Source organism: Lactuca serriola, chromosome 1 (genome assembly GCF_051521515.1).
Source record: "Lactuca serriola cultivar US96UC23 chromosome 1, Lser_US96UC23_V15, whole genome shotgun sequence".
NCBI classification, from domain to species: domain Eukaryota; kingdom Viridiplantae; phylum Streptophyta; class Magnoliopsida; order Asterales; family Asteraceae; genus Lactuca; species Lactuca serriola.
In genome coordinates, this window is record NC_136408.1 from 53253879 (window position 1) to 53276079 (window position 22201).

At 36.1% G+C, this 22201-nt stretch overlaps 1 protein-coding gene across 2 annotated transcripts in view; it reads left to right on the forward strand.

Moving 5' to 3' along the window:
- Positions 1-18818, forward strand: part of LOC145088625 (uncharacterized) — a 33688-nt gene extending 14870 nt beyond the window's left edge. The window contains exons 3-10 of one of the 2 annotated variants that reach the window (XM_079027001.1): positions 12771-13766; positions 14000-14893; positions 15185-15334; positions 15860-15966; positions 17165-17525; positions 17658-17795; positions 17887-18002; positions 18298-18818. In XM_079027001.1, the coding sequence (XP_078883127.1) occupies positions 12771-13766; positions 14000-14893; positions 15185-15334; positions 15860-15966; positions 17165-17525; positions 17658-17795; positions 17887-18002; positions 18298-18706 (3171 nt within the window). In that variant the 3' untranslated portion in view covers positions 18707-18818. The remainder of the gene's footprint in view (positions 1-12770; positions 13767-13999; positions 14894-15184; positions 15335-15859; positions 15967-17164; positions 17526-17657; positions 17796-17886; positions 18003-18297) is intronic. The other variant, XM_079027009.1, reaches the window with a different exon arrangement.
- Positions 18819-22201: the final 3383 nt, after the last annotated feature.

Here is a 22201-nt window from a genome sequence, read left to right on the forward strand (position 1 = left end):
TAGAACAACAATCTTGGAGAAATCCTAGATAAATCTCCAATAATAACCCGCAAAACCAAGATAACTCTGAGATGGAGACCTCAGAACTTCCCACTGCATCACGGTTTCGTCCTTGGCCGGATCGACTAGAATACCCTTCTGATTGACAAGGTGCCCCAAGAACTGCACCTCACGCAACCAGAACTCGTACTTGGAGAACTTTGCAAAAAGTCTCCCTCATCAAACTCTCCCTCTCCTCAAAGTCTCCAGCACTTCCCTCAAGTGCTCCTCATGCTGCTCCTGTGTCTTGAAATAAACCAAGATATTATCAATTAAGACTATCACAGACCGATCAAGCATCAGTCTGCATACGCGGTTCATGAGATCTATGAACGCGGCAGGAGCATCGGTGAGCCCAAATGGCATCACCATAAACTCATAATGGCCATAACGAGTCCGGAAAGTTGTCTTCTGCACATTGTCGTCCCTAACCCTCATCTGATGATATCCCGATCGCAAATCAATCTAGGAAAACCAAGATGCACCCTGACGCTGGTCGAAGAAATCATCGATCCTCGGGATTGGGTAACGGTTCTTCACTGTTATCTTATTCAACTCCCGATAGTCAATATACATCCGATGAGATCCATCCTTTTTCCTCACAAACAAAATCGGGGCTCCCCAAGTCGAACTGCCCAGTCTAATGAATCCCTTGTCTAACAGCTCCTGCACTTGTGTAGAAAACTCTTGTATCTCGGGAAGAGCCAATCGATACGGTGTTTTGGCTATCGGAGCCGCACCTGGAATCAAATCGATCCTGAACTCCACCTACCTCTTAGAGGTACCCCAAGATAATCCTCCAGGAACACATCTAGATACTCTCGCACAATCGGGACATCGTCCACGGTCGCTTTACTCTTATCTCGGGCATCCATAACATAGGAGACAAAACCTACACAACCCTGATGAAGGTAGCGTCTGACCCTCGCTGCAGAACACATGACCAACCCACACTACGGTCTGTCACCCTGAATCACCAACTCTTCTCCACTTAGGGTCCTAACCCGAACCAACTGCTGCTCACACTCGATCATTGCCCCATTAGGGCTCAACCAATTCATGCCCACGATAACATTGTTCCCATGCAAAGGAATGGGAACCAAATCTAGTGGATACTGTTCGTTGAACAACTGAAGAGTACAATCCCAATGAACCCTCACGACCCTGACCTATCAGCAACAATCTCCACATCTAGAGTACGATCCAGCTTCCCTGGAGCTCCAGTAAATCTCTTGCTAAGCACAAGAGATATAAAAGATTGGGTAGCCCTCAAATCGAATAATAATACCAAGGCAGAGATACCGTTCACGAGGAACGATCATAAAATAAAACACATAAACATAAACAATAATTCAATATAAAAAAAGACATTATGAGAAGATACATATCCGTCACAACGCCGGGAGCTGCACACGTCTCCTCTGCCGATAGCTGGAATGCCCTGCTCTTAGCCGCTAGTGCATCTGCCTGGCCTTGATGGCCGTTAGTAATCCTCAATGTCGCAGGAGCGAGTACTGACATCGGTCCTTCCGCAGCCAAATTCAGACAATGGGCCTTCTTGTGGCCCCTCTGATTGCACTGAAAGCAAATCCGATCAGATACTGGAGTGACGGGGTGGTAGCAGTACAATCTCTGCTGATATAACCCGTCCGACCACACTTGAAGCAGCCAGAACCATCCGCTCTGCACATTCCCTCGTGCACCTTGCCGCACCTACCACAGCAGCTACGATTCTGTTGGCCTTTCGTCCTGGAATCAGATACCTTGGGCCGCTTGCCCGAACCCTCAACACTCATAGCAGAATCTGACTTCCTCTTTCTCACCATCTCTAAGTCAATCTCCCCCTCTTTTGCCCTTGCTCTCATGTCTTTCAGAGTCTTGCAGCTGGATCGGCTCACAAACTGTCGGACATCGCTCCTCAACATCTCGTGGTACCAGGCCTTCTTCATCTCCTCGTCCGTTACATACTACGAAACCAGAAGGGCCATTTTCCTGAACATAGCAGTGATCTTGGTTAATGTCTCAGTGGTCTGACGGAGATCCTAAAACTCTCATGCCAGCTGCTACACCTCGATCACCGGTGCAAACTCGACTCGGAACCTGGTCTAGAAATCACTCCAGGTCATCGAATCAATTATAGGGTTTTGAGCATTCTAACACTCCTAAGGTGTTCATGCAACCCTAGAAACCTTGGATCTATGTTTGACTAAGATACATGCAAAATTGATTTCCAAGGTTCATAATCCTATCTAGCATACATGGGGTACTTTTCAATATAAAAGTTAGCTAGAAAACATACCTTGTAGTAGTTTGGATTCCTTGAAAAACTTGAGAGCCTAGCACCCCAAGTGTGATGCCTCAAATGTCTCACACAACACCTAATGCTTTTGGAATGACTTGAGAGAAATGTCACACACTTAGAAATCAGCTATGCCCTCTTACTCTTGCTTAAGTGCCGATTTTGGTGAACATGATGATCCTTATATAGTGTGTTACAATTAGGGTTACACCATGTAAACCCTAATTGTCATGACCTTTCAATTTCATGACCCATGGGTTATATAGCCACCATGGAGCATCCTATGGGTTTTAGCCCAACTTGATAATCCATGGAGCATTAGCCCACTATACAAGTATGAGTGATTTACACAATCAACCCATATATTTAATTAGTCTTCTTTTGATCACTTAATTAATCTAAATTAATTCTTGATCAATACTAATGAAATAATATTATTAATATATTAAAACTTATAATATATTAATAAACCATAAGTGTTATTTCTCTCATTTAAGTCTATCAAAATGTATGATGTCATGCAACCCAAATGGACCATGCCAAACCGGGTCAAGTACATACCAAAAATAGTTATGGACTTAGACACCTTATCCAACAGTTTCCCACTTGGATAAGTCTAATAACTATAACTGTAAGTATAACTTCAGGAACCGATCAGCAATAGTAGCTCTTTCAAGGTCTCTCGGAACTGAGATGATGATGATACGCCATTTAAGATAAGTGATCATATAACCCTCTATTTTAGATATCAGTCGGACAAATACATGGAACAATGTCTTACTTATTATCCAACAGTTTGTTTCTCGATTTCCGATTTGCTTGACAAAGAACTTAGTTGAACACATCAATTTAGTTCTGACCGGGCCCGATACATAGGTCAAAAAGAAATCATCGAGGGGCCCAGATATCGCTTCTAATCTAAGAAGGAACAGGTAAACTTCGACTCATATGCTTGTTCTACTACTTGCCACACAAAAGCATGTTTTATAACATCGAGTTACAAATGTGTTTTCGTACAATCAATGTATAATCAACTCATAAGCAACAAGTCATATCTCTAGGTTTGAAGACTTATAGGATATTACCATCTCACGATCACTCGAGATAAATTCCATGAAGTGATACCAGTGAGCGTGGGTTGAATCCAATACTCAGAACTTATGAGCACTCATGAGTGTTGTAGCCATGTCCAACAGCTTAGACCTATGCAACCAACTCATGACAGTCTTGATTCATACCTACTTCCAACATATGACCGACTGTGGAGAATTCGAATAATATGATATATCATAACATAATTATTCTGGAAGTCAAAAATGCAAAATGAAACGATAGTAAACGACTGACAAAAGATAGCAACACTTTACTCATAAATAAATACAACTTTTATTAATCATCAAATGTCAATTACACTTTACGCATTTCATAATCTATCTAACTACTAAAACTAATATCATCCTTCAGCCCTATGCGCCTTGCATGCTGGAGATGCTTAACCCTACTCAGTCCCTTCGTGAGGGGATCTGTTGGGTTCTCATCCGATGTTACCCTCTTTGCCACGAGGAGTCCTTCTTCTATTCGATGTCTGATGAAATGGTATTTTATGTCAATGTGTCTGGATCTCCCATGATCCCTTGGTTCTTTTGCTAAGGCAACTTCACTTTCATTATCACAGAAAATTTTCATAGGCTCCTTTATAGCTAGTACAACTTCCAGGTCTCCAATGAAGTTTCTCAGCCATATTGCCTCCTTTGCTGCCTCGCTTGCCGCTATATACTCTGATTCGCAAGTTGAATCAGCCACTGTCTCCTGCTTGGAACTTTTCCAAGTGATTGCTCCTCCGTTTAAGGTAAAGACCTAGCTTGATTGAGAGAGGAAATTATCCCTATCAGTCTGGAAGCTAGCATCACTATACCCTTCAACTCTCAAGTCATCACTCCCACCGAGGCTAAGGACCCAATCCTTAGTCCTCCGCAGATACTTGAGGATATTCTTTACCGCGGTCTAGTGAGCCTTGCCATGATTCCTGATATCTACTGATCATGCTCAAAGCAAAGGCTACATCAGGACGAGTACAAGTAATAGCATACATGATCAAGCCTACAACAGAAGCATAAGGTACCCGACTTATTTTTGCTATCTCAACCTCGGTACTCAGGCTCTAAGCCTTACTCAATCTGGCATTACTCTAGATGGGTAACTCTCATTTCTTGGAATCTTGCATGTTGAACCTCTTCAGCACCTTATCCAAGTAGGTACTCTGACTAAGTCCAATTAGTCTTTTACTCCGGTCTCTCAGATTCCTTATCCCTAGAATATAGGCTGCTTCTCCTAGGTCTTTCATAGCGAAACAATTCCTAAGCCAGAACTTCACTTTCCTGTAAGGTTGGGATGTCATTTCCTATGAATAGTATATCATCCACATACTGTACCAAAAGGCTAACTATACTCCCACTAGTCTTGACATATACACAAGATTCATCTTCACTCCTCGAAAAGCCAAATTCTTTGACTTTCTCATCGAAACAAAGATTCCATCTGCGAGGTGCTTGTTTCAGTCCATAGATGGATTTCTCAAGCTTACAGACTCTATTAGGGTATTATGTACTGACAAAACCCTCCGGCTGACACATGTAAACATCTTCAGCCAAACTTTCATTAAGGAAGGAGGTTTTGACATCCATTTGCCATATTTCATAATCATGAAATACAGCGATGGCTAACAGGATCCTAATGGATTTAATCTTTGCTACTGGTGAAAAGGACTCATCATAATCAACTCCCGGAGTTTGAGAAAAGCCTTTTGCAACCAGTCACGCTTTATACGTGTGTACATTACCATCAATGTCAGTCTTCTTCTTGAAGATCCATTCGCACCCAACTGTCTTACGACCTAGTACATTGTCAACCACGTTCCAAACTTGATTGTCATACATGGACTGTATCTCGTTGTCCATTGCCTCTTTCCATTTAGTATCCTTGGGGCCTACCATGGCTTCTGCATAGTTGTTAGGTTCATCCAGACGTAACAATGTCTCATCACTGATAAGTGTCTCATCTTCTGCAGTAATATGGAAATCATAGTAGTGCTCAGGTGCATTCCTAACTCTTCCAGAACGCCTCAGAGGTACAGACTCGTCAACTGGATCAATAGGAGTTTCCTCCTCAGGTTGACTGCTAGGGTTTGAAGTTCCTTCACCACTTGACTCTTGAATTTCTTCAAAGTCAATTTGCCCCACTGTTTCTTTGGCTTATGAACTCTCTCTCTCTCTCTCTCTCAAGACACCCCTCCTTGCTACAAAGACCACATTCTCACTGGGTCTGTAGAAGAGGTAACCAAAGGATTTTTGTGGGTAGCCGATGAAAACACACCTCTCACTTCGAGGTTCGAGCTTAACGTGAGTCTCACGCCTCACAAAAAACTCGCAACCCCAAATCTTGATATGGTCTAGATTAGGAACTTTTCCAGTCCACATCTCATGAGGAGTTTTGGCAACTTTCTTTGTAGGGACTAAGATTAAGGATATGGGCGGCAGTCTCTAAGGCATACCCCTAGAATGAGATTGGTAGCGAAGCTCGACTCATCATGGAATGAACCATATACAACAAGGTTCGATTACGTGTCTCAACCGAACCATTCAACTATGGTGTCCTGGGAGATGTCAATTGTGAGACAATCCCACATTCCTTAAGATAGTCGAGGAACTCTATACTAAGATACTCACCACCACAATCGGATCGAAGCATCTTAATGTTCCTGCCCAATTGATTCTCGATTTCTTGTTTAAACTCTTTAAACCTTTCAAAAGCCTCTGACTTATGCTTGATTAAGTAGACATATTCATATCTATTATAACCATCTGTAAAAGTCATATAATAACGATTAGCATCCTTTGTAGCAGTTTTGAAGGGTTCACACACATATGTGTGCACTAGATCCAACAAACCTTCACCCCTTGCACAAGAACCAATAAAGGGTGACTTTGTCATTTTTCCAAGTAAGCATCATTCACAACTATCATCTGACTTTAGGTCAAATAACTCTAATACTCCATGCTTTTGGAGATAGCCTATGCGTTTCTTGCTTACATATCCATGACGACAATGTCATAATGATGCTTTATCAAAGTTATTATTAGAAGAAGAATCAATACACAACACATTATTTCCTAGGTTATCTACAACATACAAAGCTTCATACACACCATCACAAGGTAATGCTTTAAAATAAAGAACATTATTAAAGAAAACATTTATTCCACCAATTTCATTATCAAAAGAAAAGGTAAACCTTTGTTTGTACAAAGCATGAAAGGAAATAATATTTCTTACCATCTCAGGCGAATAACAACGTTTATTCAAATCTAATGTAAACCTATTATTTAGCAACAAAGAATAAACTCCAATATTTGTGATAGGTGAAACTTTCATATTCCTCATGATCAAGTTTATCTTTCCATGCTCCACATTCTCACTTCTTAGTCCTTGCAAATCAGAACATATATGAATGCCACAACCGGTTAATGAGAGAGGAGTCGGTAGGGTTAGAGCCAGAAACAAAATTGTTGGAAGACATCTGTAAGAAGAAAACAAGTTTAGATTAGATATAAACATAGTTCTTAATAAAACACCCAAATGTAATATTAAGGCTAAGATCTAATCACAATATATTTTAACTTAGAAGAGAGATGCTGTAATCTAAGCTATAACATATTTGAAAGGTAGGTGAATGACGATTCACCAATTTCCACCATGATAAACAAAATATAAATTATTAGGTTTTAATTGGTTTTCAGAAACTCCTAGATTCTTTTGAGATTCATTGAACTTTTCAACGGCGTGTTTCAATTTCGAGTGTGCCCTTCATGTTTTGTAACTGGGATGTCGATGATCACAAAACAAGGTTTGAAGTACCATGCAAATTACTTGGTACCCTTAATGTTTTTCACTCAATCGATGTGTCGGTTAACCACACGCGCTCCACCGACCTATGAAAAACCTTAAGTCACCCTTTGTCTACCTTGTTAAGTCCAAGTTAGTGTGCCGGTTAACCATACACGCTCCACGAACGACTTAACCAAAGTGCAAAGTGCAATTTTATGGGTTAGCACTGTATTCACATTTTCCTAAAGTAACTAAAATTGGGAATTTATAAAACATTTAGTTACTTTATAATAATCATTATACTTTTAATGAGAATTTTTTAAGTCATTGTCCTACCTACTCGGCTAACGACCCTTCACCGATCAAGGAAGCGGTGGGTGAGAATGGACACCCATTAAGCTGCCATTTTATAGGCAACAACCTTATACCCCTTTTATAGGCCGGCTTCGTGAATGAGACATACTAACAGTAAAACGATTTGATCTTATATATATATAACTTCTAATATTATAAAATATAAGGGTTAAATTTTAACTTTTAAAATTCTAAGGGTTGGAACTAAAGTTTACTAGATGACTTTACATGTTTCAAAACATGAGGACAAATTTTATAACTTTACAAAACTTTTCAATTCATAACTTATGAGTTATTGGTTAAAAAATGAAGATTCTTCATTTTTGTAACTTATATGTTCTTTTAATGGATTTATTACAAAGTGACTTTTGGTTATCCATAACTTGAGGACAAGTCATAGATTCCATTAAAACACATCATGATCATGAATTAACTACCAATCAATAGAACATAATTTCTATGATCTTGCAAGAAGTCATAAGAACATGAATATTCATATTAAAATTTCAAGAACATACGAACACATATAATCATGGAATTTTGATATCAACCATTGTAAATGTATTAGAACAACCATTAAACCATCTAAAACAAGTTTTATAACACCAAAATAGTTTAGGGTAATGTTTTTTAGTCCATTTCCAACAGCAAAAGTCGAAAATCTGCACTCTGTCTGGCAAACTCGTCGAGTGCAAGAACTGACTCGCAAACAAGCTTAGGCTCTGATACCACTGTAGACAACAAGAATTTTGACTTTTTTCACTATTTTGCATCAAGTATCAAACAAACAAGCCTAAGCTTTGATACCACTGTAGGGTTTTGAGCATTCTAACACTCCTAAGGTGTTCATGCAACCCTAGAAACCTTGGATCTATGTTTGACTAAGATACATGCAAAATTGATTTCCAAGGTTCATAATCTTATCTAGCATACATGGCGTATTTTTCAATATAAAAGTTAGCTAGAAAACATACTGTGTAGTAGTTTGGATTCCATGAAAAACCTTGAGAGCCTAGCACCCCAACTATGATGCCTCAAATGTCTCACACAACACCAAATGCTTTTGGAATGACTTGAGAGAAATGTCACACACTTAGAAATCGGCTATGCCCTCTTACTCTTGCTTAAGTGCCGATTTTGGTGAACATGATGATCCTTATATAATGTGTTACAATTAGGGTTACACCATGTAAACCCTAACTATCATGACCTTTCATTTCCATGACCCATGTGTTATATAACCACCATGGAACATCTTATGGGTTTTAGCCCAACTTGATAATCCATGGAGCATTAGCCCACTATACAATTACTAGGTTATAACCCGTAGGAACCACGGTTACAAAATAAAATGAATTTTGATGGTTAAAATCCGTATAATACCATAAAAGTACATTTCTAATATTCATAACTGAACATATAATTTATAATATTCGTAATTGAAAATACATATAATACCGATATAATACCGATGGCTAAGTAGTTGAGTGTAACGATTAAACAAATCATACATGTTAAAATGTTTGTGTAAAATGACCAAAATACCCTTCGGGTATAGTTTGAGATATAATCCAAGTACCTTATGCTGGCACCTCATACTGCTAACTAACTTCCACTATGATCAAATTTTGTATAGACTAAACCATGGTATGGAGAAAATATTGATTTAATAACTTTAACATCTAAGTCGTTAAGTTAAATCATTTTGATCATACTAAATTACTTCGACATTACACATTCATCTTAACTTCCACTATGATCAAATTTTGTATAGACTTTACTTTATCATCATTTCCTTGCAAGGATGCGACTACAAAACTTAGCTAGCAATACAACAAAATTTTAAGCAAATCTACAGAATGTTGGACCATAACATATGGCAAAACTTACACAAATCTACTTTCGTATACACCATCTTTTTGATAGAATTCCTTTTGCCAATCTCCACCATTTGCAATAGCCATCTAAGCTATTGAATAATATAAAGACAATAACCAAACAAATAATCAGAAAACAAAAAAACATCATAAAATATTCCAACACAAACAATCTAATTAGATAACTGAAAATCATTGAAGATGTCCTTCAAGATGATGAAAAAATCTTAGATTTATCCTAGATTACGGGTTAATTTGCTGCAAAAGTAGGCTACTGATGTATAAGAGAACCTACCTTGTTCAATATGCTTTCCAAGAGATACAACTTCATTCTCCTAGGGCATACTCTACACCACTCTCCTCCATCAGCTGCAAAAGGAAATCATGCTCACGAATACAATTACATATTACAAATACTAGATAATTCTTTGAATGAGAGGTTTCTCCCTATAACGGTCGGACTCAAACAAGAGGTGTGCAATAGAGCTAAAACTAACCTTCTGAAATTATTTAGTTTTTTAATAATATGTAACTTAGCATATTCACTTACTAGCTAGTCGAGATTAGCAAGAACTCCTAAAAGCACAAAACAAACATCATTCGAGCATCAAGTAAACAGAACTGAGCATAACCTAATCAGGTCATCCTATCACGGACTGATCAGTACTAGCATTCAAAACTTATAAACTCATATAACAGGCATACAAAGGAATCTCTCCTAGATCTTTAGCCCTACTATAGCATGTGATTTACATTTCACAATTCATATCGTATATAAACATACATGGGTATTTTAGGATAACTTGAGCTTAGTTTATTGCATGCACCACACCTTTTTTTCCTTTAGAAATCGTTTTATAATAAAAATGTTTTGTTTTGAAAATTTCTTTCAATCCTTAGTTTGAGTTCAGACACCCGAGAGTGTGCTTGAATCCCTTCAACCAAGGCTCTGATATCAACTTGAAACATCTAAAAATGTGGTCCCAAAAATTTTCGATTTAATAATAGATAAAGTAGTAATTTTCCATATCATCCAAACATTTGAAATAAATCAATGTATCAATTTGTCATAAATCAGAGTAAGACATCATAACAAAATCCCAATGGTGTGTGCGATGCAGTCATTCCAAGCTCTTCCCCTTAGAACCAGAAGTACCTGAAACATAAACTGAAAACCATAAGCACAAAACTTAGTGAGTTCCCCCAAAATACCACATACCAAACAAACAGTAAATATGCAGTAGGCCCCGCCCGGTCATTGAGCTGAGCTCGGAAAGCATATAAACACATACACATGTAATATACATAGCATACAAGTAGTCATCAGGCTCTGCCGAGCATCGGACCTTAGTCCAATAGCATAAAAACATAGGTACATGCAAGAGTTACAAAGACAACTAGCATTTTATCAATATAAATTAAACATAGGTCAGCATTGGTGCCTTCGACCCTCTAAAACTGGTAAGGAAACTCACCTCGAAAGCTGAATGATAACTGGATAAATCTTGGCCCCCGGAAATCAGCTCTACATAACCCCTAGACCGAAACAATCCCATAGATACCGATCAATATTTCAAAACCCCTTAAAGTTCAAACTTGGTCAATGTCAAAGTTAAAGTCAACGCTCCAAGTTGACTCAACTCACCGAGTTATCCTTAAACTCGCCGAATTCCATCAAACAACAGAATTGTGAAAGGTCGATCCAACTCGTCGAGTTGTCCTTCAACTCATCGAGTTTCCCTTTTGTCAGCAGGATCGGGAAAACCCAGCCCAACTCGCCGAGTTCACCTATGAACTCGCTGAGTTCTTCAGTCAGCAAGGCCACTTAATCTATTAAGTCATTATACTCCAAACTAAAAGCTTTACCATTCGGATCCCAACTGAAATAACGTCTAGAATGGTAAAGTTTCCAACTTTACCCTTAAGAACCATCCAAATGGGTTTAAAACTCAAACCTTACAAGGTTAAGGGCTTAATCAAAAATACCAAATCATCAAGATAAAGCTCATGGATGTAGATCTGGACCTTGAAGGCAGAAAGGTCACTTAAAGTTTTCAACTTTACTCACATGCAAGGCTAGAGGAAACTTAAAAGCTTAAAAGTGACCATAATAAGGACTTAATGGATGCATGGAGCCCTTAAGACCATAAAATTGGCACCTTTATGCCACAAGAGCTCCATAGAACCAGAGATCTGAAAGGGTTATCTCAATGAGAAGCGCAATTGGACGAAGGATCTTTTGTAGTAATGATGGACCTTCATTCCACTTGTCAACACAACCCACCAATGTTTCAATTCAATGATCTTCATCATCCTCAATCCCAACCCAACTATATAACACTGAATGGAAATTCTTTGAAGTTCACCATTCCATTTTTATTACGGGGTATCTCTTCTATCAATATAAGCCCACCAAATCTTTCCATGTCTATTTGACCATCACCACTTTTGTCTGATTGACGAAAGTTAAAAAGCCATAGAAAATGTTAATGATAACTATAACGATGGAATTTGTTGAAACTATGTTGAAACCATATCTGGTTTTTCTGAGTTTGAAGATGAACATGATGAAGCAAAGATGAACGAGAAGGAGATGGAAGATAGTGGTGGTCATTGGTGGAATGGAGGTTGTAGAAATCGAACTGTTAGATGGGTGTGGTGATGGTCGTCAAGGAAGGGGAAAGTAGTGGTGGTCATCAATAGAAATGAAGGCAATCATGGAGGTGTCTGTCATTAGATGAAGGTGGTGGCATAAGTGTGTTGGTGATTGGAGGAGGAGGGAAAGGGGGTGAATTCCGATAAGTAAATGTGTGTGTATATGTAAGGTTAAATGTGGGGTATGGTGGGTTGGGAGTCTCTTCTTATTTTAAAATAAATAAATATTAGTAAAATATATAAATAAATCAAAATGAAAAAAAATTGACATATTCAGACACAACCATTTAGGCCAAAAAGACCAAATCTACAACTTTGAAATTTGTTGGATTTGTATAAAAAAAATGACAAACCACATTTATTATTATTGTTATTGTTATTGCAAATCAATGTATTAATATTGATATTTGAATGTGTATTTTTAAGTTTCAATGACTATAAATATGTATGAATAGTTGTTGATGTTTCAGTGGGGATGATGATATGGAAAATGGATCTATAGTAGAATGTTTAAATGAATGTATTTGTCAATTTAGTTGTTCATGAGTCATTAAAATCAATAGTTGAATTTATAGTTTTAATTAAACTAAGAGCATCCACAAGGGTTAACTACTATTAAATCTTATATATCTTGTCCATTAACACTCAATGTTGTCTTGCAGTGGAAAAACTTGGAACACTTGAAGATCAGCTTTCATGATATAGAGGTGGCCACCCATAATTTTTCTCAGACACAGTGCATTGGGGAAGGTGGATATGGTAAGGTGTACAAAGCAGAACTCGAACATTTTGATGGAAAAAAATCCTTGGAGATGGAAGGGAATAATACGTGTGATCTGCCAAAGATACGCAGCACTGTAGCTATAAAATGCCTCTTTAAAAGAAACGACACACAAGCTGAGGACGGGTTCTTTGCAGAGATTAAAACACTTACAAGTTGTAAGCATCCCAACATAGTCTCACTTCTTGGCTTTTGTGATGAAGAAGGTTCTGACCTGATCCTTGTCTATGAGTATGTCTCTAATGGAAGCCTTGATGACCATTTAAGAAGTTATGATAAAATGAATAGTCTTAAATGGGAGCAACGTCTACAAATTTGTCTTGATATTGCACAAGGACTAAATTACCTTCACACTGAACAAAGCATAATACACCGGGACATAAAGAGTGACAACATTCTGTTGGACGATAATTTGGTGGCAAAGATTGCTGACTTTGGGCTCTCCAAATTCGGTCCCATGTCTCAACAGGCCAGTTATCTTGAGACAACTGTTGCAGGTACAATTGTGTACTTGGATCCAGAATATGAGAAGACACGTAAGCTGAAAAAAGCATCAGATATCTATTCATTAGGAGTAGTGTTATTTGAGATCCTATCTGGGAGGTTGGCCTATGCTCATGCTTACATTAAGGAAAATGCCAAGGGGCTTGCCCCTTTTGCCCGGCGACATTTCCAGAATGGAACACTAAAGGATATGCTAGATCCTAAACTAAAGGAAGAATTTGATGAAAACATTTTTACTTTGAGTAAAGGTCCCAATCAACAATCTTTGGAGACATTTCTAGATATTGCATATCAATGTTTGGCAGAAACTCAAGCACAGCGTCCAAAAATTGGAACTGTAGTCGAGAAACTTAAGAATGCATTACAACTTCAAGTAAGTCAATTTTCTCTTCATATACTTATCATTCATGAAGTGTCCTCAATTCCTCATTTTCCCATTTGTCCATCCATGCTTAAGGCAGGTCTTCTGTATGCTCCAGATCACAAGTAGTTAATTAAAAGAGATTTTAATATGAATTACTTTTAGTTTCTTTTGAATTTTAGATAATGATTACTTTCAGTTTGTCTTAAGTTTTCATATTGATTACAGTGTTTCATGATTCACAGAAAAACCACAAGGATAACCTCCAAATTTCACTTGAAGACATTAAATTGGCTACAAATAACTTCAGTGATAAGAATCGCATTGGAAGAGGAGGATTCGGGAGGGTTTACAGAGGAGAAGTTACAAGCGCTGATGGACGTCACACCACTATTGCGGCAAAGCGATTGGACACAGCTGGTGGTCAAGGAGAAATTGAATTTTTAACCGAACTTGAAATTCTTTTGGACTACAAACATAAAAATGTGATTGGTCTTGTAGGCTATTGCAACCAACCTAGTGAAAAAATCATTGTTTATGAGTATGCATCAGGAGGAAGTCTCGACTGGCATTTGGGAAACAAGGATCTTACATGGAGGAAACGGCTTGAGATATGCATTGATATTGCACGTGGTTTGGATTTCCTTCATGGGGGTGGTGTAACACAGGAGGTGGTGATGCATAGAGATATGAAGAGCCCAAACATTCTACTAACAGATGATTGGACAGCAAAAATTTCTGATTTTGGGCTTTCCTCAATAACTTCAGTAAATGAGGATGTGATCGACAATGCTTGTGGCACAAAAGGCTATTGTGACCCACAATATCTTGCAGATGGTGTCTTTATGAAAGCATCCGATATATACTCATTTGGAGTGCTTTTATTTGAGATCTTGTGTGGGAGATTGATGTTTGAAGACGTCAATGGCAGTTTTAAAATTCTAATAGATACATTTAAACGCTACTATAGAAAAGGAAAACTTGATGATATGGTGTTTAAAGGTATAAAGGAACAAATTGCGCCTAAATCATTAACTAGTTTTCAAGAATTGGCCTACGAATGTGTACATGATCTACGACAAAAACGACCAACAACAAGTGACGTGCTACTCCGACTTGAGCAAGCACTGGCATTCCAAGTAAGTTTTCATATTCTTTTGAAATTGTCATTATTTCAGTGAATATACATCAATATGCAAATTAAAAGGTATCAAGACTTGAATAAACAAAAAGTTAGTCCATTGGTAAACTGTAGTTTTTCATGAATAAGAAAACAAAAAAAAAAATCTTATAATAAATAAGAGGATAAAGTTTTGATAACCATTTTTATTAGAGATTTATTTATTTCTGAAAATTATAGTTACAGTATGTAAATTAAGATTCATAAAATTACAATACGATTTTTTTTGTTTGACTAATTATATAAACAGGAGGATTATGAAATATGGGCACCCAAATTGCCTCATGACTATGAAGAAATTTTCAAGATGTCAGAAGAATCTGAGTCCTACTTCACTAAAAAGAAAAAGGACCTTCACAACATGCTTTCCGAAGGAATCCTTCTTCAAAATGGCAAAGTGGTAATAAGTCCATTCTTTCTAAATTTTATTAAAGCCAGTAAAATTTTCTCGATATTCGTTGGTTTATGTAATTTCACTTGAGTTTTTCAATTTAACATAATTTCAATCACCAAAAAGCCTCAAACTTCAGATCTTATAGTACCCTTGCACATGATTGATTGCAGCGGCTTGCCATGACAAGCTAAAATTTTATGCTCTTAGAAAAATTAGCTTCATCGATTTATGCTATTTGTCGATCCTTTTGGTCTAAATTAACAGAGATTATGGCGTAAGTGATTTTTTTATGTATATTCCATTGAATAAAATACTCTCTATATAGGGAGATACAATCCATACATCCTTCTAATGAGGAGATAAAATAGGGAAGGATACATATAAATCATAACTAAAATACACTTCCTAAAATACAATAGATTCGGCTAATATAAATGTATCTTTATCTTACAAGGTAGATATAAAGCAACTATTGTGCCTGATTTACACATAACAGGAATTGTGTTTGATTTGTTTTGTTTTGTATAACAGCTGTTTTCACTGGGCAATAATGGAGAAAGAAATGAAATGATATCAGCAAGAAAGTTGTTATACAAACACCGTCGATTACATAAGTGGCCATCTGTTCCAGAATCAAGGTTTTACTACCCTTCTCTCTGTTTGTTTATTTGCAATTTTGCATGTGTAAATATTTAACATTGTTAGATGTATTTATTGCTCTCTCATTCTGAATATTAAATTTAGTTACTTTTCCATTACAATATGACAGACTGTTTGTAAAATTAACAATATTAGTTGATACTGTTGATAACCTACATTTTAACTTCCATAATGATTATATATAGTTACATACGTTATTTGGAGGTTCCTCTGTTTTTACATAAAAACTTGTCAAAAATGAAAACTATTTACGTTTACATTCTATTATTGAAGTCAATTAAAGCATGATAAGGCAGTAGGCAATTTCTATAGAATGTATTAATTAAGTAGCTTACACAACGAATTGTAACTTAGCGCATCCATAATGCATTGAACTCTATAAAGTTCAATAGAACATTATAAAACATATATATATATATATATATATATATATATATATATATATATATATATATATATATATATATATATATATATATATATATATATGAATTAGAATACTTTCATTTTTCCCATTCAAGAGTTAAATGACAATTGAACTCCACATCCATTGAATGCCAAGGTTGCCTCTCACAATGGTTGAGTTTCATTCATTAAATGACAACTAGACTTGCCACCTCATTCAAGTCTTTGATTGAACTCACCATTGTGGATGCTCTTATTACCAAACCAACGTTTTTTCCAATTTAGGTTTGATTTTTTAGAACACTCAAAATATATTTAAGTTTTAAGTTCAACCCAGAGCAAGAACCATATTATTTAAAACGGTTTCATTCTGACACAATAAAATGTCAACTATGCCATTAATTACATGATATTTGGTGTATTATCAAATTATATATATATATATATATATATATATATATATATATATATATATATATATATATATATATATATATTGAATGCGGGAATTTCACAACATAACTTAGAAAAAAAAAACCCATCTAAATCAAAACAGAGAAATTTTATGACAAAAGAATCTATGTCATTTATAATTTAAATGTTCATATAAATGTGAATTTGAACTTTAATTTTGTACATTATTGTAATGAATCCATTTATTTGGGTTGCACTTGCACAACATTAGATCCAGTAATAACATTGGGTAAGTGGGGGCATAGAGGCTGTGCCTAATATAGATATTTTAATATCTTTTATGATGTGCGTTTTCAGGTTTCATGAAGTAGCAGAGATGGTAGATATTTCAAGTCTAAAGATCCAAATAAAGATAAAAGCTCAGTTTTTAACTCCGGGTGCCAATTATGGTGTTAATCTCATGTTTAGATTTTGTGGTCCAAGAAAATCTGTAGCTAAACGGACGTATGTGAACCTCAAGTTCAAAAAGGGGAATGAAACCTTACATGCATATTTTGCAACATGGAGAGAAGATGGTTGGATGATGATTGAATTGTGTCGGTTCTTGAAGAACAAGGAACATACTCACTTTGAGTTTCTGCTAGAGAGCTTCTCAAGATGCTATTGTGGAAGTCGTGGTCTTTATGTTGAAGGCATTGAGTTTCAAGCCATTAACAATGCAAGTTTGAAACTACTATTTACTTCCCTATTTAGATATTTTGTTTATATCTTGGAGCAGAGGAGGATGTATTGACCACATTTTCTGGTTCTAGGTTACACCATCTAACATTATGTTACAATTTTAATACAGGTGAAACATGATGAAATCAAGGGATTTAAGGAAACCCAACAAGTCTTGAAATCAAATTTAAATGTGGACCAAGTGCAACAATTGCAAATGCCAGCTACTTCTGAAAGAGTTGAAAACTATGATGGCGAGGGTGAAAAGGTTCTTTGCATTTCCATCATCTTTTATGTGTAGTAGAATTAAATATATTTCTCAAGATTGTGGTAATAAATTAAGTTGACCTTTATCACAGTTTCTCACACTAAATGAAATGAACAAAAAGAAGCAGTATATCCTTTCGGGAAAGGAAGCTCTTTCCGAATCTTTGGATGTGAAGCTTTTTAATATGATACCATCAACAAAGACCAGGTTTTTTTTCCCTTTATATTAAGTAACTAATTTTGGTTATGGCTTCTCATTCTAATCGCCAAAATTTCGTTATGTATACCATATCCATCACGCATGTGAAGGAAGTTTACTTATGCTCAATTATTCTTACATAAATAGTTGGAAATTTACTCATGAACTAGATTCCGTAATTCAAAATTGTATTCTTGTGTATTGCTGTATAAAATACAAAGTCCAATATCAATATAGTTTTCTATGCTCCTAAAAATATTTATTCACTCTCCAACATGTATCTAATCGCATACCATACATCCAGATTTGAAGATGTAGTTGAGCTCCAACGACAACAAGTGTTTCGTATAAAGTGCAAGATTGAAAGTCAAAGGTTGTCGTCAGATACAGAATACGCATGTTACCTTGTTTTCAAGCTCTCAGAAAAATGCCAGGGGTTGCATTGTCCGGTGATAGTACGAGATTTACTCCAAAATCGCAAAAACAAAGAGAAGGGAATTATTTATTTTAGATCCCCAAGCGCATGTAATGTCAATGATACTGATCGGGTTCCAAAAGAGAGGGAAGATGGATGGATGGAAGTCAATGTGTGGAAATTCAACTCAAGTAATGAGATTCGAGATGATTGTGTTTTTATCAATTTGAAACTGATATGTTATGAAGGAACTATGTCCGGCCTCAGTATAAGCAGCATCGAGTTTCGGTCGATGTAATTATGAGACAATGATGTGAGCAAGTAGATACAGCAAAACACAGTGAATATTACAATTGTTTTAGTCTTGCATTGATTCTACAGTTCGTGTGTTAGGAGTTTGACATTTTTCATATCACTGCATGAACTATCCATCTCATCCTTCATCAAGAACTACCTGACTAGCATTCATATACTCCTATATACACCCAATAACAGTAGGATCAAAGTAAATTCGAGTATACTTTGGGCATTTACTGCACTACAATATCAACAAATAACAGTAGGATCAAAGTAAACCATACAACAAATCTGGTATTCCATTAAAAACGATATTTCATTCAGGCATTTCATCAAATGCTTAATATGCATGTAAAATTAAAATTTGTTCTAGAAAAATAAACAATCAAATGGAGTGAGAAAACTTATAGACAAAGAAAGCGAGGAAAGAAAGCAATACATACCTTTCACTCTTTCAGATAGTATCTTGTTCGGATTTTTTTATTGACATGTTAAGGACTCTGCTTCTATTATTGAAATCTATCCCGTTATACATGAGTTGATTTCAATTTCAATGAATTCAAAACGAGTTTGTGTAATGGATTCTTTGGGGAAATAATATGAATAGAATAATCATTAATGTTTTCCATTCCAAGTTCCAGGTTCCGAGTTGCAACTGCCGCTCTGATCGGGCACCTGCCGCACTGGCCAATAAGCCTAACGCCTACGTTGGTTTATTCGTGGGCTAGGCCCACTTCGATTCATTTTTTGGCAGCCCACTATTCATTTGGAAACCCATATCCATTTTGGTTTCTTTGATTTTTTTCTACCTAAAATACAATAGATTTTGCAATATTTTTTTTAGGTTTATCTTGGCAAATAATCATGTTTCCGCTCCCCAAAACTTTACTTTCTTTTTTTATGCAAAATAAATAAATAAAATTCGTTAAGGTAATATTGTTTTTATTTTGTATACATTTAATAATTAATGTTTCTTCTTGCAAAAAACTCAAACTTGTCAATTTTGTCTACATTACATCCTTATAACATGTTGTAAGTTTCTGCCCTTAACCAACAATTTTAGCATCTTCAGTGAGATGATTTTTCCAATGATTTTGTTTTTTCGGTCATCTTCTCAAGTGAGCCTCCAGTTTGAAACACTAGTTCACAAACTCTTTATTTCCAACCATCATCTACCATTCTCTCTCCACTATCTTTCTCCTTCCCTTAAAAACCATCATTGGAAACCTTCTTCCACCCACCCGATCCTTCCCTGATACGCATCAAACTTTGTCGTTTCTCTGCTGCTACTCTCACCTACAAACACTCATTTTCAAAACCACCAATTTGCTACCTCCCTTTGCCTTGCCGATGCGCCACCTCTGCCACTCAAATCCATTCCACCGTTGGAGTAAAACCTTGACAATCATTTACACCACCCATTTGTTAGAATTGCCGAGGTTTTGGCCAGAAAAACACAATCGTTGGATATTGGATGGAAAAACAGAAGTGACAAAAAAGCCATATATCGCTAGAGAAGATGATCGAGGTCTCGCAGAAATGCCAAACTCACAGAAGAATCCATCTTTTAGTCGGAGACCTACAACAATATATCATAAGGACGTAATGTACACAAAACCAACAAGTTAACCGGACAATTTTTCAAAATAAATAAATAAATAATAGTGATTAGATGTGTACAAAACGAAAACAATGTTACCTTTTTAAGTCCTCTTCCCCTAAAAAAATTTGTAATAATAAAATTAACAAATAATACATCAACATTATAACTTGAAAAACAAGAATTTTCAACTGTATTTTACAAACGGATGCTTTAAACAAAGTGGAAGATCGAACTAGATTGAGACATTGCAACCTTAACATAATGCTAAACAAACAACTAAATCCACTTTTGGGTACATAATCTCACCTTAAATCTTTGCTAAACCTCGAAATCTAAATATATACATGCTTTACGTCTTCTCTGTCTCAATTCACTAACATTCTCTTCGTGCAAAAGGGGTTTCCAAATGACTTTTCATTGGGTTTTTAAGGTTTATTCACTAACATTTGATTTCAACCATAAGCTTCATTCCATTTACCTGGTCCCTAAAACTACTTGTAAGTAAAAAAACCAATGAATTTAGTCAAATTTGTTTGTATGTAATTTGAAGTGGGTATTATTTAGTACCTAAAATACAGAGCCACAAACAAGGTTAAACCTCATGGAAACATCAAACATGTCTAGTGGTGTAGCTACAACATTCTTACTCTCTAATCTTCCAGATGTGCTTCAAAAATAATCTAGAATACATTTAAAGACTTCGGATACATTACTGGCTCTTACATGGAGAATAATATTAGATGTTAATAGAAAGAAATTCGCTATTTTCCGTTTCAGGAAGGTAAACTACCTTTCGTATTGATGGAAAGACTCAACATTATTAAAATGGCAATGTGAAGGTGTTTGCTAACATCGCAAAGTTCTACCCATTAAACTATATTTAAACTTTTGTTATCTTTTATAAATATAATTCTTTTACCTATTAAACTAGAGATTGGCTTGAAAAGCAAAGAAAGAGGATTTCTAGTTTCAACAACCTGGTGTTGGAAATCGGTTTTAAACAAATTCTAGAAATAGGGTTTTCCCATTTTTTAACATGAAATTCGAACCGTAAAACATCATTAAAATGTATAAATGTTTATATGTTTGTATTCTTGTCCATGATACATATGTCCAAAACAAATTTAAGATGAATGATAATTTAATATTTAAAGTGATGATATTGGAAAAAGTAAATAAAAGAGTCCAAGGGATCTGAGTTCATCCCACATGGGTGGGAGAAAGAAAAGGCAGTGGGTTTATAAGTAGAAAGCATTATAAGCCTTGTAATAGTTACAGAATCAGTGGCCTCTCTTGTGAGCATGGGGGTTGGCAAATGCAAACCAAATTCAGTTGGGTTCACCAAACTTGTGTGTGCTATGCGTCCTATGGCCTATAGGTACGCCTATATGTACGAATACTCTACTCTACAATAGTTCAAGGATCTTTTTGTAAATATTTCTATGGCCTATTGGTTTCACTAATCTATTTCATCCTCAACCTCATTTTCTTTTGTACCATGTATTTTAAAACTTGTACCTTAGTTGTTTTGTATTTTTTTTAATTAAGTGGTTTTTGTAAATATTCCTATGGCCTATTGGTTTCACTAACCTACTTCATCCTCAACCTTTCATTTTCTTTTGTACCATGTATTTTAAAACTTGTACCTTAGTTGTTTTGTATTTTTTTTAATTAAGTGGGTTGAAAAAGATAGGATTTCTTTGTGTTGTAGGTTGAGAAAGACGAAGAAAAAATAGAGACAAAAATTGATGTGACAGTGAGTTCAATGGATTTGGAGGAAATGACTCCCTCCTCCCTAAAGATTGAAAAGTTCAAACATAATTTGGAGTGAAAATAATTTAATGTTGATCTTTACCATGATGGTCGTTGGTCTCGGGAAATTTATGGTGACCA